We start from the raw sequence: 26,076 nt of genomic DNA on the forward strand, positions 1-26,076 counted from the left end.
ACATATTTGGGCATCTCACCTCTATGGTCTCCCCTTATCACTCCGGCTGAGCTCAGCTGATGGGGGCAGGCTCCCTGCACAGCCTGTGCCCCTGGCCTGGAATGCCTCTCCCACCTCCTCTGCCTGGGAAGCTCCCACCCCCGTTCCTCTGCCCAGGATCCCTCCTTCGTGAGGCTTGCCTGTATCATCCCCTCACCTCTGACTTCCCCTTGCTCCCTTCACTGTCTACAACCTGTACTGTCACTGTGAGGCTGCACCTGAAAGGAGGCTGAGACCAGACGCATTCAGCCTTGCTCAGGACCCCGCCCATGCTGGGTGCAGCCATCCGTCACGTTCAAATGTAATTGTTGCCAAACTATAGCGTTTCCTTGTCCGGGACGCCGGATCCCAGAGCCACGCTCCCGGAAGAGCCCAGCCCAGGCCCGTCTGTGGCTTTCCAGTTCTGTGTCTTCTGCATTTTCCAGTATGTTCCAAATGAGCACCTGCCGGCCGCCTGGGGAGACCTTCCACACAGCGCTGTCTTCTCTAGTTCTCTTTTCTCTCCGTCAGCCCCTTCCTCTGCACTAAGATCTGACTCCTGTCCCATCCCTGTCCCTGCTGAGCCCTGGTTGTGTGTCCCGAGCTCTCGTGATGACTGCCTTGGCCTTCGCTGCCTGTGTCTGGCCATCGCCCCCGGATGCTGCTCAGGTTCTGATTCTCCTCACTTGCTCACATCCTCATGGTGGCTGGAGGAGTGACCCTGCTCTCAGTTCTCTTTCTTGAGGCCATTAGAGCTTCTGCCGTACCTACCCCCCCCCCCGCAGGCGGGAGGGGTCTGTGATGGAGCCTGACACCTGGGGCGCTTCCTGCTGCTTAGCTTCAAGAGATGCTTCAGAGTCATGGAAGTGAGCCCGAAGGAGACCCAGTAGGTCTCCTAAACTCTGCCGGAAGGATAACTCCCTCCATACTTTTCTAAACTTCCTGCAGAGATAACTAAAATCTCCCTTGGGTGTCATGTCTAGAAAATGTTTGATCACTGAAATCTCTAGATTTAAATGTCTAGAGCATGATGCCCAAGGGAGATTGCAGTTAGCAAAATTTTAGTCCTCAAAATTTTTCAAGTTAAGATTGTCCTGAGGTCAAGCCTGAATCTTTCAGCAAATGTGACACCTGTGCAGTTGTCCTGTCCACGGTAGAATGAACTCCTCAACAACGCTCGGGTATTCTTCAGGCCCTCCTCATTATTAAAGGTTCTTATTAGACTCGGGCTCTGGCTTCTCTTGTCTAGACATAGTAAATCCACTTTCTTTACCTTTTTTCTAGGAGAAACCCCTTCCAAAACTTTGGGTGGTGCCTCAGCCAGCAACGCTATTTTCACCTGGGAACTTGTTAGAAATGCAAATTCTTGAGGCCCACCCTGGACCTACTGCACCAGACACTGTGGGGATGGGGCCCAGGGCTCTGTATTTTAACAGCCCTCCAGGTGATTCTGAAAGCCCTGAATCTTGAGAACCACTGGTTTCATTTCTCTGCCAGCTACTGTAAGGGACCCAGTACACAGAAAAATGCCAGCCACTGCAGAGAAGGAGGGAGAATCATGATGTCATCCCGCACACTCTGGCTTCTTCTGCTAGAGCCCTTGGGGTTATACTCATTTTCTCCATAGCACCACAATGGGGCTTTAGCCCAGGGTTCGTTATGCCTCTCTGAGATATCTGTAAGAGCCCAGGTCTCCTCCATTTTGCTTCTGCATGTTTGGTCAGTTTCTCCTCCCTCCCCCCTCAGATGACTTTCTCTATATTTAATCCCATTTGAATTTTACTGTTTATGTGGATTGACTTTTCCATCTCCTCTATCACATTCTGGTTCTGCATTTTATCCCATTTTCCACCCCCACTTGTTTTTATGTCAATCGTGAATTTAATTAGAAGATGCTTTATTCCAGAAACTAAAATATTATTAAGGATATAGTGTGTTACACATAGAAGATATATGAGGAACAGTGGCACAGAAGATCAAGAAAGACTTCAAAGTGTGCCTGTATCTATTTTTGTTGAATATGTTAAACATCTCCAGCAGTGCCAACTAACACAAACAAACCATCGAAGGCAGCAGGAAGTATAAAGCTTTTCAGACTCAATCCTGTTCCTCCCTGTTTCTCATTCACCGTGTGGGATGGACATCATGCTCTCCTTCCTTCTCTGGATAAAGCAAAGCCCCAGGCTAACATGAACTGCCCCTTCACGTTCCTCTTTTGTGGACTCTCTGTGCTCTCGGCCTGTATTAATCTGCTAGAAATGCCATAACCATAAAATCTTGATTTTTGACAATTAAGAACCTTTCGGAATTTTTTAAACATCTTTATTGGAGTATAATTGCTTTACAATGGTGTGTTAGTTTCTGCTGTATAACAAAGTGAATCAGCTATACGTATACATATGTCCCCATATCCCCTCCCTCTTGAGTCTCCCTCGCACCCTCCCTATGCCACCCCTCTAGGTGGTCACAAGGCACCGGGCTGATCTCCCTGTGCGATGCAGTTCTGAAGTGTCTGGTTGAACTCTGGAGGGTGAGCAGGACCCCAATGTCCTAAAAAATGCTTATTTTCTTTGGAAGAAATACATCTTTCCTAGACTCTTAGATTTAGATTCATCTCTCTCTTTAACTATGTAGACATAGAACAATCTCTTAAAAGAACTATTTCACTTTCCTCTAGAATTCCTTCTCCTGCGTAGCTTAATGCGTAAGCCATAGCTTGCTTTAGTGACTCCTAAATGAGATTGCAGCCTAGTAATTTTTTCTTTACTGAGTTGCGTCTGAGGAAGAAAACTTGAAATTGATTATTGTCTTTTCCAGTTCCTTGATGGTACTTTGCCACACCCAGGGCCAATTTTTACTGATGAAATGGTAAAACCGAAGACTGGCTCATGATTCAGTAACTCCAAACCGTACAAAGCTTTTGTCAAGTAACAATATTTAGAAGGACAACTCAATAGGTTAGAGGGGGTAGACTGACATGCAAATGTCCATCACAATTTATTAAGCAAATTAAAAATAGATTTAATCTTCAGTGTGTGTTCCTACAGAGTAAAATTTACTGGATTCAATTGTTGATGATGTGCTCAGCAGACTGGCTAATTACTTTAGGCAGACGCTTGATGCGTATTAATTTGGGTTCCGTGTCAATTACAACTGTCTTCAGTTCACAGCCTTCGCACAGTGGAGTAACAATAAGGCTGTTCACCTGAGATGGAACCGCAGACAGTTCTGGAGCGGGACCCCCCTGGCCTCCTGGAAAGAGCCCTGAACTGTGGGGTGGGAGCCTGGATCCTAATGTTCAGCAGACTCGTGGCCTAGGGACAACCGTCTACTTCCCGTAATCACGCCAAGTGTCTCTGCCACATAGAGGTACCACGTGAATCGGAGGAGGCGAAACATGACCACGGGGAACCAGAGGGGAAATAGCTCCTGAAGCACATTTCCAAAGTAGCACTTGACTAACAGTTGTTTGAAAGTGAAATGTTCATTGATGGTTAAAAACACTTTAGGGAATTAGAGAGACTGACAATCCCCGGTGTTGGTGACCAAGTGGAGCAACTGGATTCTCATACGTGGCTGGCGAGGCTGTCAAAGGCTACCACCACTTTGGACATCAGCTTGGTAGTTTCTTTAATAGGTAAATATGCATTTACGGTATGACCCAGTCATTTCCACAGTTCCACTCCTAGGTATTTACCTGTAAGAAATGAAAACACAAGGTACACACAGAGACTTGTACATCAACGTTTATCACAGTTTTCTTCATAACAGCACCAAACTGGAAATAACCCAAATGTCCATCAACAGATGAATGGATAAACAATCTGTGGCATAGCTATACGTACAGGTATATATACTGTATATAGTATTCAGCAATAAAAAGGAAATGAGCTACCGATATATGCAACAAAACGGGTGAATCTCAAAAACGGTATCTGAGCAAAAGAAGCCAGATGCAAAAAGAGTACATGCCATACAATTCCATTTTTTTTTTTTTTTTTTTTTGCGGTATGCGGGCCTCTCACTGCTGTGGCCTCCCCCATTGCGGGGCACAGGCTCCGAACGCGCAGGCTAAGCAGCCATGGCTCACGGGCCCAGCCGCTCCGCGGCACGTGGGATCCTCCCGGACTGGGGCACGAACCCGCGCCCCCCGCCTCGGCAGGCGGACTCCCAACCACTGCGCCACCAGGGAAGCCCCAATTCCATTTTTAGAACCGTGCCAAATGAGTCCATTACGGCAGAAAGCCAGGAGGTGAGGGAAAATTGATCGCAAAGGGGATGAGGGAATTTCATAGAATGACAGGAAGGTTCTATATCTTGATTATGTGGTGGTTTCACAGATGTATACATTCGACAAAACTCACCAAAATGTTTGCATTAAATGGGTGTATCGTATTTTGTGTAAATTATATCTCGATAAAGTTGAATGAGAAATTGAGCACACACTGGGAAAGCAGGGACAGGTGTGAAATTGAAACCTCCCGGGCTGACTCTTAGATCCCGAGGAGGTGGTAAAAAAAAGATCAGTGCCTGATTTTTTGTAGTTGGCTCTTCCACCAAAGTTCGGGGCTTGGCCTGATTCTGCCCCCAGTCTGACTTCCTTTTTTCTGCGGTACGCGGGCCTCTCACTGTCGTGGCCTCTCCCGTTGCGGAGCACAGGCTCCGGACGCGCAGGCTCAGCGGCCATGGCTCACGGGCCCAGCCGCTCCGCGGCCCATGGGATCTTCCCGGACCGGGGCACGAACCCGTGTCCCCTGCATCGGCAGGCGGACTCTCAACCACTGCGCCACCAGGGAAGCCCTGTCTTCCTTTTATTAAAACCTTTTGTAAAGACCTTCCTACACCTCTGGGAGTGTGATGATGGCTAGGAAAGCACTTTGTAAAGTACTCTGTCTAACCAACACAGGTGGCCACTGCTGAGGCTACCTGTGCACCTGTGCTGGGTCCTGGGCTGCCGTTTGTGTCCGCTTCCTAGAGGGTCAATACATGGGTGGAGACCCCTCCCGGGCATCTAAGTGGACCCGGCACCTGCAAGCGTTTCCCTTTTCTCTCTTCTTCCTCCCCTCAGCTGAGTTTCTCAGCTCTCAGAACAACAGCACTTTGATGGCCTGTAAAGGAGTCACGGGCACATGGACATAAAGACCACCTTGCTTACGGCATGCAGAATGTTTTAAAAAGTGAATTCTTACTCGAGGCTCTATGACTAAGAGCTCAAGCCCCGGGGTCAGACTTCACAGGCCCAGAGGCCAGATCCTCCCCGCCTGCCAAAGGAACTTACCAAATCCTTTAAACTCTCTGTGCCTCAGCTTCCTTGTTGGTAAAAAAGGGGTCAAAATCATACCCACTTCTCAGGCTGACGTAGGACTGAAATGAGAGGGCATAAAAGCCCCGAACAAAGTGCTGGCACAGAGTAAGACAGTGACAACAGAGAGCTACAAATATTAATCAGTACTTCTGTCCTGACTGCCCCAATTTCTTTCTTAATTTCCAAAGGATCTTAGCATTATTTCCTACTCCGCAGTAATACACCCAGCCTCTTCAGTCTGGGCGAACAGTAAGTTCCCATATACACTCAGCCTAAATTGGAACTTTCCTAAAAACACCAGTTACCTAAGACAAAATGGCTGGGCACAGCTTGCCTTTGATATTGAGGTTTGCATTCCGAGTTGATGGTAGGTGTTATATTTTATCTATATATTTTTGAGAAGCCTGTCAAGTGCACTGTAATTGCATGAACAGGCAGAAAGAGTCCAATCGCACACCACGGTCAAGAAATGTAGAAAATTGGGTGCTCCAGCAAGCTAAGTAGAAAATTAATAATATATTTAGAATTACTAATAAAATGCCTGTCAAGGCAGCAGCAACATGTTATATACAAAAGAAAAAAAAAAAAAACCCTCCCTGTTGTGTAGGGTGTGCACTCTTCCAGAGAAGCATATATTCTTGGAAATGATTCAACCCCAGATGACACTTCTGTTCCCTGGCATTTCCCTCCTAATTTTTCATGCCTTTGTGTATTTTTTACATCCCCCAATGTAGCTCCACCAACCCTCCCAGACGTCAGTGGGTCCAGCAGCCTCCCAAAGCAGCCTTCTGCACCTGGCTCACAGCCAAGCATCCATGTCTCAAAGCCCCATCCGGCAGCCTTCCTCTTCTTCCTCCTCATCCTCCTCTTCTTCGGCTTTGAGCGTGGGCCAGTTAGTCAGCAGTAAGTATCCTTTCTGGCTCCGTTAAGTTGTGGTGGCCTTCTCGTTGCCTAATTGCAATGTCTCTCTTTCTCTCTCTCTCTCTCTCTCTCTCTCTCCCTCCTCCCACCCCACCGTACATCCCTTCCTCCCTCCCTCTCTTTCTGCTTCTTTCAAGTTGGACAGGAATTTCCTGGCCCTGCTGGGCCAGTATCGGGATGAGGTCCGTCCCCAGGGCCAGACGGTTCCTTGGGGAAGCAGGCCCCCTGACCCCCTCAAATGTGTGCATGGAGGGGCCGTTTCCACCTCGGGTGCCTTCTGATGTGCTGAGTCAGTCCGGCCGCTTCAGAAGGGAGAAACTGACCAGTTTTCAGGGCAGGAGCCACAGAGCTCAGAACTGAGATAGCCAGCAGCTGGCACTCAGCCGCCAGGTCAGGCTGCCTTTCCGTGTGTGTGGGGTCCCCTGCCATTCCATTTGCAGGTGTCAGAGGAAATAAGAGAGAGCACCTGGGGTGGGGGGGGGGCGGGTGTGCCATGAGCCGCCTCCAGTGGTGTGAGGGGAAGCTGCATGGGCGGAATCCAGTGAGAAACCTCTGAACAACCGTTCACGGAAGAGCCGAAGCCTGCAAGTCGGCTTCCCTGAGCGGGCGGCATATACACATTTTAGAAATGGTATTTGGCCCTAGGTGAAGACAGCATATGAATCCCGTGCAAATAGGAACACATAGAGATGAATGTGACAGTGGTCTAATTTAATGTTATTCACCTTTAGTGCAATTTTTACTTATATATAAAAATGACAGAATATGTGCACAGATTATAATTCTCCGGACACCAGATATCCAACAGTTAGGGGTTTCAAGGCCAAAGCACTGCAGAGGCATCTGTGCCATAAAACAAGGACACATGTAAGTATCTGTGTTTGGTCAAGTGTCATGAATGACCTGTTATAACAGGAACAGTAGGGACTCTCCATATCATAGGGCAAGTCTGGAAATGCAAGGCAAACTGGAGGGCCGCTGTGTCTTCCCCCGACAAGCAACCCCCCCCAATATATATATGTACATATATACATGTGCATACATATATGTGTGCATATGTACATAGATATTCAATTATATGGATAACTCAGGCAAGAAAGATGCTTGTGGAATGGAGAAGGAAATGCGAGATTATGGAAAGATATTAAAATGCCCAAGTACTTCAGTACACTCGTCTGGATGCTCTTGATCTTAAAAATGGGTCAATACCAAACAGAGTTTCAGGGTTTGATGGAGTTTGCCATCAACCTGTTATTTTAAGTTGTTTAGATATGTAACTCCTCTCATTTGGGCCAAAAAGTCTAGTCTTACTCATACAAACTCGTAAAAAAATAATTTAATTATAACCAGATTTTCTTCCCCAACAAAGAAACTCCTCATAGGGCTGTTGTGAGAAGAGATTCAAACTTCTTTACAATTCGCTCTTCTGCAAAAGCTTCTGTAAAACACTCTATTTCTAAATAGCAGCGAGGTCATAAATTTACCATAGACTGTTAAGCTTCGGTCCTGAAAGAAAAGGAACGGATATCAAACACCTTACAGAGAAGAAATAAGTTAAACATGAAATGTTTAAATATGAAAAGTACAAAATACCCCCACGAATACAGTATTCTACGCAAAGTAAACACTCAATACATTTTGGATGGACAGAGAGGTGAAAGAATGGATAGACGGACAGACAGATGAATGGATGGCACTGGGTTCTATCTTGCCATTTGTCTCAAGCTGGGCAGGAAAGGACTAGCCTTTTCCAGAGCTACTTAATGGGCCAAATGAAATTTCAGTTGCACAGTGGCCAGTGGGATATCTAGGTTCTGCGTGTATAATGAGTGAACCACATTGCACATCCTTGATGAGAAATATACAGAACTGGGGAAAAGAGACTCCTTTAGCACGTGCACTTGAAGCAAGAAACTGCAAACTCGTACGCAGAGGCTGAAAGAGGAGCCTTCTCTGGCAGATATGAGAGGGTCCAGGAGCACCACTACCGGGTGTCGCACTTTACACAAACCCACTGCTGGGCTTACAACTGCTACAGATTTCAGGCGTGTTGTTTAGTTAATTCCCTTCTGTCTCAAGACCCTCCTAGAGAATGAATAATACCTGGGGCATTTTCTGATGCTGATTACCACCCGCTCAACAAACCTCTGTCTAAGCCTCCTTTTGCAAAGTAGGGTTTTCAAAGCGCTTTCACCATTTTTCTGATTTGAATACTCACGACAAGGTAATATAAATTCTCATTTTCAGATATTGAAGCTGGCATCAAATAGATCCTGAAAAGTACAACCCATCTCGACCATCTTATGTCAGAGAGGCCAGATTCAGTCTTAGTTGAGAGACAGTGTGTGACCAATCTGGGTGACAAAGCCAGAAGGGTAACCCAGACATCTGGACTCAGTGGGTCATACACATCCTACACAGCACTGCTGCCTTGAAAGCCAGGATGCTTTCACATACATTTTATCCAGTGCAATTTGAATGATAAACTATCAGATCACCTAAATATTCTTCAAATAATTTTCAAGTGCCTGAACCCATGTCTTGCAATTAAAGCACAAGCTTTTTCTCTGAGCCAATATGAGAAAAACTAGACATCTTGCATATTTTGAAATTTATATTCAAGCATGAACTATGCGTTTAAAACTACTTTTTTCTGAGATTAAACTTTACCAAATTTGCAAATAAGCTAACGTAGGGAGACCCGACCCCGTACTTCAGATGTAGTTGATGCACGGATTAAATTACAGGAGGGAAAAAGCGTGTTTTAGTCAGAGGATGTCAACTTAAAAATAAAAAATAAGCTTTTTGAGCACCATGTATATGCAGGCACAGGGATAGATATTAAGAAAGCAGAAATAAGCTAGATGTGGTCCCTGCCCGGGTGGAGGTCATGAACTGATAACAAAGAAACACAGTTACAATAAAGGGAAACAAATGCTATGGTCAATGTACGAATAAAGACTGTGGCGATACAGAGGAGAGAGTGAACTCAGTTTTGGAGATCGAAACAGAGCAAACAGAAGGACTTGCTGGAGTAAATAATCCTTGAATTAAGTGGGGTGGTGAATGGGTCAGCAAATCCCTCCCACTAGGCCCAGGCCATAGTTCAAAACGGGTCAAAATGGATTTGAACCTGTGGTCAAAACCTTGGTGAATGGCCCCTCACAGGTCATGGACAAGGCTGCCCAGTGCTGGGCAATCTGCCATTGCTCCAGATCAACGGGAGTGGGTGGATTATCCATAACCTGCCCTGCTCCAGGCAAAAGAACACAGGGTTAACACCAAATACGCACGCTCCTTAAGACGTCTGCACACCTGTTCGCAGCCCCTGCACAGCCTGCCCTGTGTCAGACCTTGCTCCGTCTCCTCAGTCACCAGGGCTAACTGTAGTCTCCATAGCAGGGCTTTTGGAAAGCCTAGAAGAGTCAAACGGAAAACAAAGTCCCAAATTGACTTAGCATTTACACAGTTACTGTTTAAAAAAAACAGGTGGACGTGGGACTTTTTAAATTCTTGGATGGATTTGGTTTGGTTTGGTTTTTCAGGACACTTTTTTTTTAAACCCCTGGCCTGTAAACTTAATTCTTAGACAGCAAAGGGACTGAGAGTTAATATCAGAAAAAACCCAAACTATAAAGTGAACATAAAGATGCCTGGTGATAGCTCATGGCACAGTGGAACCCCTGATTCACTTGATCAGTTTCACACCATTTTCCACAACTCCATGAAGTCACCGTACTGCAAGCAAGCTGTTCTCCCAAATTGCATTGCACGTTCCCAAGTGGTTTCTTATTTCTCAGAAATATTTGGTAAATATGCCCATTATTTGCTGTGAGAGGAGCACTGAAAGGCAGATAGGTGGATGTTTAGAAGCCAGTTAAACCATACCTGGCACCTTCTGTATAGGTGCATGTTTCTCCTGTAACAGTCCCACAAGCAGAGGTTGTAGAAGGAAGCTGTGGATGGATGGCAACTGTTCGACCCATTTAGCAACCAACCTTACACTGATGTCCAGGTGAGCAGCTGGAAGGAGCTAAATTTTAAAAATTAAACAGAACAAGTATCTGTCCTGGTCCATCCTGAGTGCTCAATTCAGTATGGGCCCAGTGACCATGCAACCAGATTCTACAGAACACGTTTGTGTTCATGCGATTTGCATTTAGCTCCCAAAGAACTCTTTTATTTTTCAGCCCGTGCATTCATTCCAGATTTGACTTGGGGAAAACGTCATCATTATACTTACGAATCACCGCCAACATTCAATGCCAGTGTATTATAAACCCCCAGGCCACTCAATCCCTAAGTAGGCTGATCTTCTGGCTCCTTTAGCAAGGCTCAGATTCAGGGAGAACCGTGGAAGTCGTTGCTTGCTGACTTTGTAATTAATATACTGGGCCGACTTAATCTGGAGCAAACTTCTATAAGAGGTGCACTTCTTCCTCAGTGCAGAGAAGTCCCAGACTGGGTTTTGCTAGAGCTGGTTAAAGGTGCTGGATCCACCTTGTGGGGGACCTGAGGGTTCCCTCTGAAGTCCCCCTCAAGGTGGCCTGAGATTCATCCTTAAAATTAACCCAACCTCCCCAGAGCCAGAAGGAATGACATGCTGGAAAGCCAGATTGACTGATCCCAGGGTGGACAGTCAACCTCTGAGCCGGACTGAGAGTTAACGTGACCTTCCAGGGAAGCTTCCATTTATCACATTTACCTCTTGTTTCCCCTCCTCAAATAGAAAAGCATATAACCCTTAATGAAGGGTTCAATTGTCCAACAGTGGAGAAGAAAACCTCAAGAGTTTCAGACAGAAACTTTGGCACCAAAAAAAAAAAACCAAAAAACAAAAAAAAGCATCAGTTCTTTTGTTAATTCAAAATACCTTACAGATACCATCTAAGGTGTTCTCCCAATGTGGGAAGACATGTCCCACATGTTGTAATCAGGGTAAGACTAATATTTGTCCATGGGTGGACCCCTTCTTTGGATGTGGAGACTTTTGTAGTCCTGGGATCCATGGAATGAAACCATAGTGTAATACATGGCGCCGTCCGGTTTTTAATGGATGAGAACAATAATATAAAGAAAGCCAAGGAGCTCGTCTCCAGCAATCAACAAATTGCACAAACAATGAGACACTGGTTTCCTCTCCCCAGACCTTTATCCAATAGACCGTCACCCTGTTTAAATCTCACCAGAATTCCTAACTTGTCAGCTCGAGAAGTAGAACCAGGAAAAAGACAAGAGTGGGAAATGTGCGAGAGGAGAAAGGAGGAATTCAGCTTCCCGGAGTGACGAGTGTCTGGGGCCTCACAGAAGTCCCAAGAGCTCAGGGGGCAAAAGGCGCCCACTTCTCTGAGCTTCAGAGTAAAACTTTTTTTTTTTTTTTTGCGGTATGCGGGCCTCTCACTGTTGTGGCCTCTCCCGTTGCGGAGCACAGGCTCCGGACGCGCAGGCCTAGCGGCCATGGCTCACGGGCTTAGTTGCTCCGCGGCATGTGGGATCTTCCCGGACCGGGGCACGAACCCGTGTCTCCTGCATCGGCAGGCAGATTCTCAACCACTGCGCCACCAGGGAAGCCCCAGAGTAAAACTTTTGATGATCCACACAGCTGCTCAGGGCAAAGGGGATGAGAGAGCAGAGCTTTCTTTTTAACTCCGGGTATTATCAGCGATCTGGCCAAAAGCAACTTGCACGGTCACACACAATGGATTTAGTCGCTGGTCTCAAGAAACTAGGAAGGAGATCAACAATAAAGGCAGCAGGAGAAGGCAAGGCATAAACTAGACTAGACTTACACAAAATGGTATCCCGGTCATAAACCTGCCCGGTGCCGCGCTGCCGATTCTGGTGGCAGCACAGACCCTGGGACTGGAGTAGACCTTGGAGATCCTTCCAGATGAGCTGAATCCTTCAGTTGATTCCTGTTGATCTAGAGATGGGGCTAATGTAAGGCAACAGATTTCCTTCCCACGGGAGCTACTTACTAGCTTTGCCCAGAGAAAAACTCTCCCCCCAACTCCAGGCTCCAACGGCCACCCCAGCCCACTGGCTCCCAGTTGTTTGCCACTTGCCGTAAACGGTGAGGCCAGGGGTGGAGGAAGGCAAGGACGGGGCACCTGCCCGGTAGTCCTTCTGGCCCGTCGTCTTACCCAGGGTGGCAGAGCAAGTTCTCTGTGTAGTGGAACCCGGTGAATAATGATGGTAAAGGGTCGAGTGCACGTAAAGGGTCGACATGCAGGGGATGCCACACCCAGACTCGGTCAGGCCAGAGCCGCAGCGAAAGCCTCTGCCTGCGGGGTCAGTGGGTCCTCTGCATCAGGATCGCCTGTGGAACTTGTTAAAAATGCACACCCCGGGTCCCATCAGGTGACTCCTAGACCTACCTAATTAAGAAGACCTCTGTCCTAAAAGCCATATCGTTACGAGGAAAGTCTCCGGCTTCCATTTTTTCACCCTCAGTTTTGAACCTCCACTGCCCACGTTTGCAAGGCCATCAGTTCCTCTTCCTTCTCTCTTGGAGAGAGGCCAGGCCCCTCTCCCCTGTGCTGTTCTATACCAAGTGTCCCTCTGTGTTCTACGCCAGACCTTCTCAACTCTTAGTTTATTATTGCCTCCCCGCCCTACAAGGAGCCCATTTAGACTTCGTATCCTCACTGCCCCCTTCCCCTATGAAATGTTAATATCACAGGGATACCGCACATCGGTTCTGTTTATGTACCTCGGTCCTCTGGGGGACCACATCCAGAGCCAGCTTCCGCCCCCTTGGGAATGCGTGCTGTAAACGCGGGGTCACCACACAGGTTCGGCAAGGCAGCAGGTCCCAGGAGGGCTGGGGAGCAGGAGGAACTGAAGGGGCAGCCTGAACCAGTGCCAGCTGACTGACGGCTCCCAAGGGCAGATGTGGACCTGGTGCCACCGAAGCTTCTAACATTTCAGAAGAACATGACAAATCTGAATTTTTCTTTAGAAATCTCCCAGTGTTTAACGTTGGCCAGAAATCTCCCCAAATTGTACACACTCGAAAAGCTGAGTTTTGTTTGCAAGCTGCTCATTTGCAACTTCTGCTCTAGGGATTTTTAAACGAAGAAACGGAGGAGGGGCTCAGAGCTGCTGTGTGCGTGGATGGGACCTCCCAGAATCCTTAGCAAACCCTCCACGCTGCTCCACGCTGGTGGGAATTTAAGATCCAGAGGGCAGCTCCCACCACGCACAACCCAAACAAGTCTCCGTTAATCAAGCGATGCTGGCCTTCCGGGGTGAAGTTGGGGAGAAAAGGCAGGGTTTTAATTAATCTTAACAGCCAAATTAGTTTTATAGTCACCCTCTGCCCCTGTCCGTGGACATAGATTCTCAATGTCCTAAACTGAAATATTCACCACTCCCAGCACGAGCTCCCCCTGGCCCCCTACCAAGCCCACCCCACCCCCCGCCCAGGCCTCCACCATTGCTTCCACTAACCAGAATATTCTCTGAAAGCTGCTCACTGGGTAAGACCCAGATGAATCCTACCTCCTGTCACCTCTCCCTTCTCTGTAAATTCCAGTGTGGGTGCGACACTACTACTTCTTGACTGTACACAACCTGGTATTCTTCTCTGTTTCTCATTCATAATGTTGAGCCCCAAATCCCTGTAGACAGCAGACTCCATAGAGGCTGGAACTGCCCCTTCTCTCCACTCAATAGGACGCCTAGGAGTCACTTAAATACTTAGAGACTAACTGCAGTTATTATACCACTTTCCACCCATCTTTCCTCCATGAAATTATGCTTCATGATGTGTAAAAAATTCTACAGGACTTTGTTTTTATTGAGAAGATACGGGTACAGCGTACACCTCCATGGCTGATTCTGTCGACAGAGTCCATTTCCCCTATAATGAGAGAATCTATACAGGAAGCTCCAAGGCCCCTCGCCACAGATATTAACATCTTTATTTAAAAGCCCTTGAAAAATTGGTCCTTGGGGTACCAATGTATTTCTTTTCACGATAACAGGAGTTTCTGTAGCCCTAAGCCCAGAAGACTAATATAGTCCACCCCAGTTCCTTAGACAAGTCCTGTAAATTGACTGAAATTGGTGGGCGATTGTGCAGAAAGAGGAAGAGAAAAACTTTTCACCAAAGTCTGGGGAATGAGGTGAAGAACAATAGAGTCAGCTTGCAGGGAGAATGGCTTCGCTCCAGGCAGGATGGAACAGCCCTTTGAAATCTTCCACCATCCCCAAACCATGCTGTCTCCAGCTTGGTGTGCGCTTTCATTTATCCAGGGATCAGTAGCCGGAGGTGGGGTGGGGGGCGGGGGTGGGGGATAGTTTCATTCTCCAGCTGTTGTGTCATTTCCCTTGATAAGTCCTAAATTGACCGAGTTATCTGGCACCAAAGGAGCCTTCCTGCAGTAGGCATTTTTTATTCCGTGCCCTTTCAGGGGACAAAGGTGTCTGTGTCAGGAAATTGCCATGGGGGGTGGGGGCAGACTATTATTCTCACAGCTTCATAAGCATGCTCTTCTGAGGGGCTAATGTGAGCATAATAAATTAGGCAGTGTTACCATCTGTTAGCCTGGCTGCAGCGGTGATCGGGTACAGGAAAATACAAAATACTATTTTTTTTTTTCAAGGGCAATTCTTAGCACTAAAGAGTCCAGTTAAGACATTTCAAATGGAAAGCTTTCCATCTTTATATTTTTACATGATATCTGAACATATTTATGGACAAAATGGAGTCGCATTCCCCCATAGCTGGTGCCCCCCTGCCCTGGCTGCTGTCTGTTAAGCGGTAAGGAGCTCGCTCTTGCATCGTGGAAGTGGCAGGGTGGTTTTATCTGGGACGGAAATACCTTGAAGGATGATTTGTGCAGGTGGAATGAGTTGAGGACGGGGGCTTGAGTGCCTCCGCCGGCCAAGAACGTTCTGCGGTGTGGCTTTCCACCGCTCTGCCATTAGGAACCGAGCCACTTTCTCCTCAGCCGTCAAGAACGCGTAGCACTGGGATGTGCGTTGACGCATTGATCCTGTGTTTTGCAAACATCTCCACAGATCCTCAGACGGCAGCGGGTGAGGTGGATGGGGTCAATCTGGAGGAGATCCGCGAATTTGCCAAAGCTTTTAAAATCCGGCGCCTGTCCCTTGGCCTGACGCAGACTCAGGTGGGCCAGGCTCTCAGTGCCACAGAGGGCCCCGCGTACAGCCAGTCGGCCATCTGCAGGTAACCCGTGCCCACGCGCTGTCACCCCTCCTGGCTGGCCCGGGCCTCGTCTGTCCTCTTGGCTCAGCTTTTCTTCTTCGGGTGGGCCGAGCTGGAGGGGTGGAGTGTGGGAACGGAGGCTGGGGTAGCTGTGTGTTGGGATCGGTGATACTGACGGAAGTGGAGTTGCTAAAGCAGACTTGGGGGCCTGGCTTGATAACTCCTGTCAACTCGCAAAGAACTTCCAAGGCGGTTTCATTGGAAATAACACACCTTCCCCCCACCGGGGGTCCAGAAGCTTCTGGACCGCCCGTCCTACGCAGCTGAGATCCACTGTCTCCTGTCTGTGCATTGATATCGCGAGGCTGAGGGTCCCAGGCGGTGGTGTTAATGCTTCCGCCATTTCTGCTCAGGGATGGCTATCCAGATTTTCCAAGAAAACACACCTCAAAAAATAAAATTAACCATCCTGTGACCACAAAGGAATGTTTAACCTTGCCTTGCCAGACACAAGTCTAAAAGCACATTTTTAAAAAAGAAGCAGCTGCTTTCCATAGCTCAGAAGAGGGCAGTGAGAGTTTGGCCTAACCTCACCCTATCCTTCCCCAAATTAAATACATAAATGACAGAAGCCAGCCTTGGCTGTGTTTGAGTTGATCTGGGTCAAGCCGCCAGAAGCAGACCCTGTGCATGCATGTATGTGTTGCACTAATGCCATGTTTATGCATGAGGTAACAAAGGCACTTCGGTAAGAGCTTTTTCCTCTTGGGCAATGTCTTATGAGTCCTCCTCCATCAGGAAAAGCCAAGAAACCAACTCTAAACTCATTTAAGTGGATTTTGTTCTTGGTGATCCATGAAATGCTGTCTTTTTATCTGCTCTTTATACTTTTAATGTATTCCCCAAAGGACAGAAGTGTACTTTTCCTGCAGTTTAAGACTAAGGTTATAAATAACATCAGTATGGGGTAGGAGCTTGCAGCTCACATTTTGCCCAATGATTTTCCATAAAACCCATTGATTGTTGTTAAATACAAAAAGCGCCGTAGGATCCTCTCACTTCTCTGGCCTCCCCTACTGTTTTTTCTTATAAGATACCTCCCTGTAGAAAATAACCTTTATTCAGTCTATACAAGGATACTACTGCTGGGAAATTTGTTTCAAGGCTTGTATACGTTATTCCAGACAACATGTACCGAAGCATCAACACTAACAAGCAGCATCAAATGATATGAATACTGTTGCTCCCTGTTGGGTAACATTAATTTTGTTTCATCTCAACAGCCTGGTGATAAAGGCACGCCACGGGCTTCGAGGTTGTTGCCCGTGTGCTGTCGTTGCTGAAGTCCTTCCTCTTTGGCTTATTTCTTAGTCCTGAAGTGTGATTTCCTTTTCTTGGCTTAAGTGCTATCTAAGGTTTTCACTAACACACATAATGTTTCTTGGGCGTTCCCAATCAAATATGTTGATTTCTAAAATCTTCGCCTGGGGAAGCCAAAAAAAGCTATGGCCGAAATGAAAAACGACTTTGGGAACTCACTGTCTAATAGAAGATGGCAGATGGCTTGACTTTTCGGCCTTTCTCTAGCTTCTAGTGTTTCAGTGGGGGTAGTTTTCGGAGCTAACTACCAAGAAAAAAAAAGTGAAAGTCTTGGGCTTCCCTGGTGGCGCAGTGGTTGAGAATCCGCCTGCCGATGCAGGAGACACGGGTTCGTGCCCTGGTCCGGGAAGATCCCACATGCCGCGGAGCAACTAAGCCCGTGAGCCATGGCCGCTAAGCCTGCGCGTCCGGAGCCTGTGCCCCGCAACGGGAGAGGCCACAACAGTGAGAGGCCCGCATACCGAAAAAAAAAAAAAAAAAAAAAAAAAAAAAAAAAAAAAAATGAAAGTCTTGAAAGAGACCAAGATCTGACAGTGGAACCACTCCAGTTAATTTACACGGTGGTGAAGAATCTGCATTTGCACACACTGTGGTGTCACTCCTCCCTTAAGAGCTGCAGTGACTCAAGATGCTTTAACAAGTGCCTCTGCATCAAGAGACACGGAGGAAAACACACCAGCAATACACTGGACATCCATCCCTATCACAAGCTCTGTCCCCCATGCCATGGCGCTGTAAAGCCTGTTGTCATGCTACAAGACTTCAGCTTTGGGGCTTTTGTAATGAATGATGGTAAGTGAACACAACAATGAGAGCTTTAGGGGAGCCTGCCGTAAGTGAACAGCTCATTAAATGACATTAAATAACTAATTCATTTTATATTGAAAGCAAAATGTACTGCTTTCCTCTTTGACCGGCTGAAAGCTGGGGTTTCTAAAAATAAATAAATAAATAACTCCTTGAACTACACATGGAAGGGAATGCTATCGGAATGACATTAAAATTTGATACTATTGGCACTGCTTATCACAACATAAGATATCTAAAAATGCAGTGCCAAAAATAAGATTAAGGCACATAAAGGAAGCCTGTCCTTTTGTGTCCTCTTGCAAGCATCCTTATGAAACATACTGCGACTGAAGCGGGTTCATTTTCGCTCCATGAAAACAGTCTGTTGTAATAAGATGCACTCTGCAGTCAGAGGGTTGTTTTTCGACAGCACTGAACTTGAAAAGATAAAGGAGAACGCCATGGATCCAAAGTTGTCGTCCTGGAGGGTTGTGAATTTGGATTTAGAACAAAACAAACAAACAAAAGGAATTATTACTATTTTGTATTTCGTTGAGAGTGCGTATGAATTTGATACCAGGATGACCTCTTAAAAACACTGTAGATAGTCTTGTCCAAGATGCTTCATAGTTTTTTAAGTCAGTGTAGCAAAGAATTGCAGATGGCAATTGATATATAGAAGACCTCATTTACAGAAAATGGTATCATTCAAGTACAGTTTGCAGATATAGCACGTTAAACACAGCTTGATACTCTGGTGCAAAAGTACACCATTACACTGGACGGTGTTGGAAGGCATGAGGTGGCCCTAGCACATCCCCGGGGGGGCGGGGGGGGGGTTGTTCATAGCAATTACAATGTATCCAGCTGTTTGAGTCCAGCAGTAAAAGTAGCAAGGGGCTATGTTTTACCAGAAAGGGGAGCATGTTGTTAACTTACATATGGTGAAGTGTGTTTTGTTACCAGAGACAGAGACGGGAGATGGCTGGGGGCGGGGCGGGGAGAGAAAGAGATTCAAATGAGACACAAAACAGAGATGAAAAGAGAACCATAAAAGAAACTTGTCCTAGTTGCCATCACTGACGATTAGCATAGACAGAACATCTTTATCACCAAGTCAGTGGGGGGAATTTAAGGAAAACATAAAAGGAATCATTTTAAATGAAAGAACATGACAGCTGTTGTCTTTGATGTCACTTCCTGGTGTTAATTTTTGCCTTAAGGATTCCGAAGTTCAGGGGAAATGGTGCTGGGTGGATTCAAATCAAAGCTCAGGTTTCAAGCATTTCCAGGAAAAAAGATCTGCGAGTGGTTTTTGTTTCCATCGTGATGGCTGCTGTGCTGTGCTGTCTCCACCCGTGCCCACCTGGTCCGCCTGCGGGTGTGCGCGCTGCATGCAGGGGCATGACGCCGCATGCGGGAGGGCGGGTGCTGCTTGAGCGGGGAGGGCTACCTTGCAGCTGGCTGCTTATCTGGAGTGAATTTGCTCTGCCAGTCAGTCAGGCAGGCAGGCAGGAGGCCCACCCTGGCAGAGGACTCAGTGTAAGACTGTTCTTTCTCAATTTTCCCCCCAGACACACCATCCTGAGAAGCCACTTTTTCCTACCACAGGAAGCCCAAGAGAACACTATAGCTAGCAGTCTGACAGCCAAACTGAACCCTGGCCTTTTGTATCCTGCCAGGTTTGAAAAGCTGGACATCACCCCTAAAAGTGCCCAGAAGATCAAGCCGGTGCTTGAGCGGTGGATGGCTGAGGCTGAGGCCCGCCATCGGGCAGGTATGCAGAACCTGACCGAGTTTATCGGGAGTGAGCCGTCCAAAAAGCGCAAGAGGCGCACCTCCTTCACGCCCCAGGCCCTTGAGATCCTCAATGCCCACTTTGAGAAGAACACGCACCCCTCTGGGCAGGAAATGACCGAAATTGCCGAGAAGCTGAACTATGACCGCGAAGTAGTTAGAGTTTGGTTCTGCAATAAGAGGCAAGCCCTGAAGAACACAATTAAACGCTTAAAACAGCACGAGCCCACGGCAGTCCCTCTGGAGCCCTTAACAGACTCACTGGAAGAAAATTCCTAAAGAGACGCCCACCGGAAGCAGAAAAAAAAAAAAAAATCCACAGAAACTAAACTCCACCCTTGGGACTTCATCCCCTATAACCCGCCCCCCCAGAAAAGAAAAAATGAAATTAACAATAAATTTTAAGGTAGCCCCAGCCATCACCCTTGTAAGTAAAAGACTAGAAAACCACCGAGTGGACGGACGGGATGGTTTATACGTGTCCATGGGATTTTCCAAAAAAGAAAAAAAAATGTTTTTCGAAAATTTTTAAACAAGGACTACGCCACAGTGCAGGCGTGTATGGAGGAGGGCTCGCTCCCTCCCCGACCTGTCTCCCCAAAGCCGGTTTTATAATGGACTTAAAGCAAACCAAATAACCACATACTTCCTTCCGTGTATTATGAAAACGTGAACACATTGTAAGAAAAACGACTAAACCAAAAAAACACAAGAAACAAAATACCAACAACACACAAAGGAAACTCTTCTCTGTTGAAAGCGAATACAAGCCTACCACCTGGAGGAGGGGCTGCGGACGGCATCCTTCAGGTTCTGAGTGCTGATTCACTATGAACCTATTAACCAAAGTCAGAAACACGACACTGCCAACGCAACCATTAGTCTCCTCCTCTCTGCGTGTAAAGTTGTGTTCCGAGTTTTTACACTTGTGCTTGGCGGAGAAATCGCAAGCCTGACTTCTCTCATCTTTCCCATCTTCCTGTCACCCCCTGTGTGGGGGGGTGCCGTTGCTGAAGCCATTCTGTGAGGCTTACTATTGGTTTTTATTTGAGGGGAGGGGGTTCTTTTTGCGTTTCTCTTTGTTTTGAGTGGGGGGGGCATCCTGGATCGTGTGCCAAAGCATCCGTTGCTTTCTTCTCACTAGGACCTGTGGGTTTGAGAAAAGAAAATGGAGCTCGCATTTCTCACTTCCCTCCATCTCTCCATCCCCCACCCCGCGTGTGGTCCCAGCGTCTGCCGGAAGGCCACAGAGTGGGCATGGTGTCTTTTCCACTGAGACCCCAGTGAAACGCAGGAGAGACTCCACAATAACTAGGGCTTTTGCTCGATGAACTGTCAACACCTGCATAAGCTGTAACTGTGCTCACTGCCCACACCAGAGCTTGGGATTTTTCTCAGTCTGCTGGCCACGTACATGGAGAGCTGACCAAAACTAATTTTGTAATATAAACATAAGCTGCACATTTGGTTCAATACTTACATCTATGTTATGCTTCTGTGCAAAGCAATTTCTCTCAGAAGTCTGATAGCCAAAGAAATGTCTCGAGATTTCAGTCAAAATACACACACAGCATGCACACACCCAAATACACACAGGCCAGAAAGAGAGAGAGAGAGAGAGAGAGAGAGTGACTGGATTGTTAAAAGGGCATCATGCATCCTGTAAATTCCATCTTTTCTGCTACCACTGTCATTCAGATAGTGATGGCAGACTTTTTTCGGGGCGGGGGGAGGGCGATTCTTTGGGGGATATATACACGGAGCAGAAAGTTGGCAGACGAATTAAACAATGGGAATTGCAGCTGGACTCTTGAGGGGAAAGGAAGTGTTAACAAGGAAGTGCCTCCACTAAAAGGAAAAATACAGAAGTGGCTTATCGAGCACATCAGAATAGCCTTCACTCTTAGAACTAAGGGATTATTTCACTTTTCAAAATAACTTAATCCAAAGATCTGTGGGCCAAAATAACCTACTAAGCCAGAGGGAAAAAGTAAGATGTGAGGATTTCTGTGCAGGTAAACACTTGGGACCTGTGGTTGATGTTTTCCGCAGGGAGAGGCAAAAAGTGTTCCATTATAGGAGCGGGCAAAAGAGAGTGTCAGTTTCCTTGCTGTCGAGATGGAAATATTCCCGAATAATTAATCAATAATTAATGCTATCTAGAAGTAAATTGTGGGAGAGAAAAAAACTCAAGTTGCCTAACTGATTAGAAATGCCATCTTCTTCCCCTAACACACACCCTCCTCCGTACGGGTTTGGGTTTCTTCTTCTGTTGGCCCCTGTGCTGGTGGTGTCAGTGCAATGGTATAACTGTCCGCACCCTACGCCCCCTTCCCAGATGATTCATGCAGGAACCAGGGGACCAGCAGCAAGGAAATGCTACATGAAATCCTGGAGGTGGAACCAGCTGCTCGTACAGGTGTTTCCTTCTCCAGTCTGATGCTAATTGCACCACAGCTAACTTCATCTTCAGTGCCAACGATATCATGGTACCCATTTGGCCACCTCAAAAACTGCACAGATACCAACGACCCAGAAATCCAGAAACGTATCAATTAAACAGATTTTGTATTCTCCTAGGACCCGCTCCAAGTTCCATCAAGAAAATCTACCCCAAGAAGAGAAGTTAATAAGATAACATGTGATGGGTGCTAAATGTTTAAACATATGCCAGCAGCACTTACATCGGGCCTGCTCAGTTCGGAAATCTATAATTGGGAGGGTATAACTAGGACAGTGAAAATATAAAATAAAAGTAATCTTCCAGAGTGGAATAAAAAAGAGATATATTCATCCCACAGTCGTAAACCCATTCACGTGCAGTGATTTTTTTTTATAGTTTTATAATTTTGTATTGTTTTATAAATTATTTATAAGGTGTTGTAATGCTTCTTATATTAATTTTTTACAGATAAATTTTTTGCTACAAGGCATAAAAAGGTGCCTGAACAGATTCTTAGGAATATAAATTATACTGTGTAACTTTGGGGACCACACTTACTGCTTAATTTTCTTACGACATTTCTTATTTCCACTTGTAAACAACTTCACATTCCAGTAGCATTTAAGTGTCTTTTAGGTTTCCATGAACTGAAGGTTAAGGTTGCCACTAACAAAAAATAAAAGCCGCTTCAGGCACATGTGATTGTATTTCAAGCTTCAGTATTTTTCTTACATATTTTAAAATTACCGTTGTCTTCATTTTCTTCATCATTTAATGAAAAAGAAAAAAATGACTGATGTTATACTTGACGCTTGTTTGTGGGGCTGCTTTTTTCTTTTTCAGTCAAAAAAACATTGTGAACAGTTGAGAGTTTTAATTGCATTGCAAGGTTTTTGGTTTCTTTTTGTTGTAATCACACAATACACACACACATACACGCACGCACGCACACACACACACTCCACAAAAGAGAGAACAAAAAAGCAAAAGGAGCTAGGAAAAAAAAACAAAAAACAAGTAGAGGCGTATCAAAGAACTCAAGCTATAACCAAAAAGAAATTGTAAAATGCCTTTGCTCATCTTCTCTACGCTGGACCAAAGCTCAATATTTGTAGGTATATGCACATTGTATAGATATGGCTAAATGTTGCTGACAATCTTGCAATACTAAACTGTTCCTATTTTAAGAAAAAAAGAAATACAAACTGTTCATCAATGTTTTACCTCAGCACTCTACTTGTACCCAGTTAATGACCAAGCTTAAAAAAAAAAAAAAAAAAAATGGAGAAAAAGGAAATTGATTTTCATTTCAATGTTTGACTGCAAAATCTGTTTCAATAACATTTTGTAATGAGCTTTTTGTCACGTGATTTCCTTGTCTTCAACTTGAAATTCTGTGAGGCACATTTGTCTATTTGTTGTTAAGGAAGTGATTTTTTTTGTCCTACGTGCTGTGATCCAGACTGGTTACCAGAGTCACTGATGAGACGTGGCAAAGAGAGCTGCTTCTCCGCGCCTGGAGAGGGCAGCAGGAAAACAGACTGGGTTGTTTTGAAAAAAGCATCATGACGAGATGTTGACATGATGGACTTGTGACCAAGAAGCCAAACTGGATACTTAAAAGCTCCTTACTTGCTCTGACATTGAAACCAAAGCTGATTTATCTGCACAGGTTGCTTAATGTTTAAAACAAAACAAAAAAAAAACTGACAAAACTGTACTTAATCTAGAGCAATATCTGTATGGTCAGTAAAGCTGCACTTTGTGTATTTCTTAACAGCTTCAGATCTGTCACTTTTAATTTGTACCATAAAAAATAAAGAATGGTTTGACATGAGCTTCTAGGCGAAACGTGTCTTGAACTCAGATAGGTCATTTAAATTGTAAGCATGGAAATAAGTGTATGTTATGACCCCAAATGTTACAAAAAGGAGGGGTTTCATGACAGACTAGTTAATATCACGATTATTTTAACTGTTCAAATGAAATACTTTATGAATTAGGATTCCTCTGATTGCAAATTACAGAAATCCAACTCAAACTTATTTGAACAAAGTCTGGGAAAGTCTGGTTGGGGACCTCGAGCACAGCTGGATACAGTGGTTCCAAGGATGTCATCTGCCTGTCCTCTTAGAATTCCTTCTCAGGTGGAGCGCCCAGATGTTGAGTCACACGCCTGTCTCTAAACTAGGCACTGTGCTGGGGATGATGTACTTGAACTGGCCACGCAGGGTCCCAGACCCACCCCTGTCTGTGGTACTGGGAGTGGGGCCTCAGGATAACAACACCGAAGGACCACAGGGAAGAAGGAGGAGGTCTTCATGAGAATCAGAAGACAGAAGATGAGAAGCCAGAACAGGCAGACAAAACCCAGAGGCATCAGAATCTCTTACTGACAGCCAGCTGTGTGCCAGGTGTTGTAGTGAATTCTACTGGGAAGAAGTTTTTGCTGCTCTTAAGCAATGCCTGTAATTGCGTGTTCTGGAAAATTTAGGCGTTGAGAATATGCTCCTGCCCGAAGTTTATGTGGGTAGGAGGGATGAGTTAATGTTGCTATATAATTTACTAATTCAAAAGGAAAATGGAAAATCTCGCTAAGAAGACCAGTAAAATTTTTTTAATTAGAATCACTATCTCCATACTTTTCGTAACCCTTAGCAAACATTTCTTATGCTACATAGTGATCCATACATCAATTTTATGTTATGATTGACAAGAAGTGCTTTGGGGAAAGCAACAGAACCAAAAATCCAAGTGCCCATACATTATGAATGGACTTTCCTGGAAAGTGCCGGGAAAGTCCAAGACTGACTTTAACAGGAGCAAAAAAATGCTGATTCTTCTGCCCTCGTGGTGGGGAAAGACAAAATAGTCATCTTCAAGCTTTGTTTCCATCCAAAATACGCTAAAAGTATTCTAGGCTAAGGTCCTACCTATTGATTATACCTATTATTATGGAATATGTTTGACTTAGGAAATTCTCTTTTTTAAAAAATAAACTTATTTATTTATTTATTTATTTATTTATTTTAAAATTTTTGGCTGTGTTGGGTCTTTGTTGCTGCGCTTGGGCTTTCTCTAGTTGCGGTGAGCGGGGGCTACTCTTTGTTGCGGTGCGCGGGCTTCTCAGTGCAGTGGCTTCTCTTGTTGCGGAGCACTGGTCTCGGCGCGCGGGCTTCAGTAGTTGTGGCATACGGGCTCAGTAGTTGTGGCGTGCGGGCTCTAGAGCTCAGGCTCAGTAGTTGTGGCGCAAGGGCTTTGTTGCTCCGCGGCATGTGGGACCTTCCCGGGCCAGGGCTCGAACCCGTGTCCCTTGCATTGGCCGGCAGATTCTTAACCACTGCGTCACCAGGGAAGTGTGACTTAGGAAATCCTTAAATGTCTTCTTTAAAAAGATAACCATCATTTAAATTCAATTATTCCATATTCCTCAGATATCTGCTAAGCAGTTCATATGTGCCAGAAATTTCTATGTTCTGGGGACTTAGAAATAAACAAAATGAATCCTTGTCTTCAGGAAACTTACATTCATTCTGCAAAAACAGTAGTATTTCTCCAGTAATGAAGATCTTGTACCATGCTTATTGTACTACAATATTTTACAAATAAAATAAATTTCAGAATTAAAATGATGAAAAGCGGTTCTGAAACTGCCTTTGAACCAGTAAATGAATGGATAGAAATAGCCTCGGCTTACAAGACAATCACCAGCGTCTGTTTTAAACTATTTCAAAAGCTGTTGCAATAAGAATTTTCCACTAAACCAACCATATACACATAATCTATTCAGTGTCAAGTGCAGCAGGCTGATGAGTTTCATCAAAAATCCGTGGTTGGAAAGAATTCAGAAGCAGACTGTCACAAAGTAGTTGAAACCAGCCCCCAACTAATACGCACAGGTCCAGAGCCCTTACCCATGTGCCACCCTTTGAAAGGAATCCCAGCGAGCAGCACTTCTGACCCATTTGGCTGATCTGCTGAGCCACGTGGAAAGCCATGGTCAGGGAGAGACAGTGACACCTAAGGAGGTTTTCAGGATATTGGATGAAGCTTTATCTAAATCATATGTGTTTTCTTAAAGTCCGATTATGGATGTAAGTGACCCTCTTCTTGATGGACTTTCTCCTTCTGTTTGCTTAATCCTTGTTAATGGCTCCGTCTGTCAGCCATCCAAAGCTGAAGTCTGGGAGCCATCCTGATCCCTGTACACACACACACACACACACACACACGTGCACACACACACAC

General features: G+C 45.7%; 1 protein-coding gene across 2 annotated transcripts in view; it reads left to right on the forward strand.

Moving 5' to 3' along the window:
* POU6F2 (POU class 6 homeobox 2) overlaps positions 1-23,017 on the forward strand; it is a 488,808-nt gene extending 465,791 nt beyond the window's left edge. The window contains exons 8-10 of one of the 2 annotated variants that reach the window (XM_059074318.2): positions 6,058-6,226; positions 15,272-15,440; positions 19,163-23,017. In XM_059074318.2, coding sequence (XP_058930301.1) covers positions 6,058-6,226; positions 15,272-15,440; positions 19,163-19,664 — 840 coding nt within the window. In that variant the 3' untranslated portion in view covers positions 19,665-23,017. The remainder of the gene's footprint in view (positions 1-6,057; positions 6,227-15,271; positions 15,441-19,162) is intronic. The other variant, XM_067041700.1, reaches the window with a different exon arrangement.
* Positions 23,018-26,076: the final 3,059 nt, after the last annotated feature.

The sequence above is a fragment of the Kogia breviceps genome, chromosome 9 (assembly GCF_026419965.1).
Source record: "Kogia breviceps isolate mKogBre1 chromosome 9, mKogBre1 haplotype 1, whole genome shotgun sequence".
Taxonomy (NCBI): Eukaryota; Metazoa; Chordata; class Mammalia; order Artiodactyla; family Physeteridae; genus Kogia; species Kogia breviceps.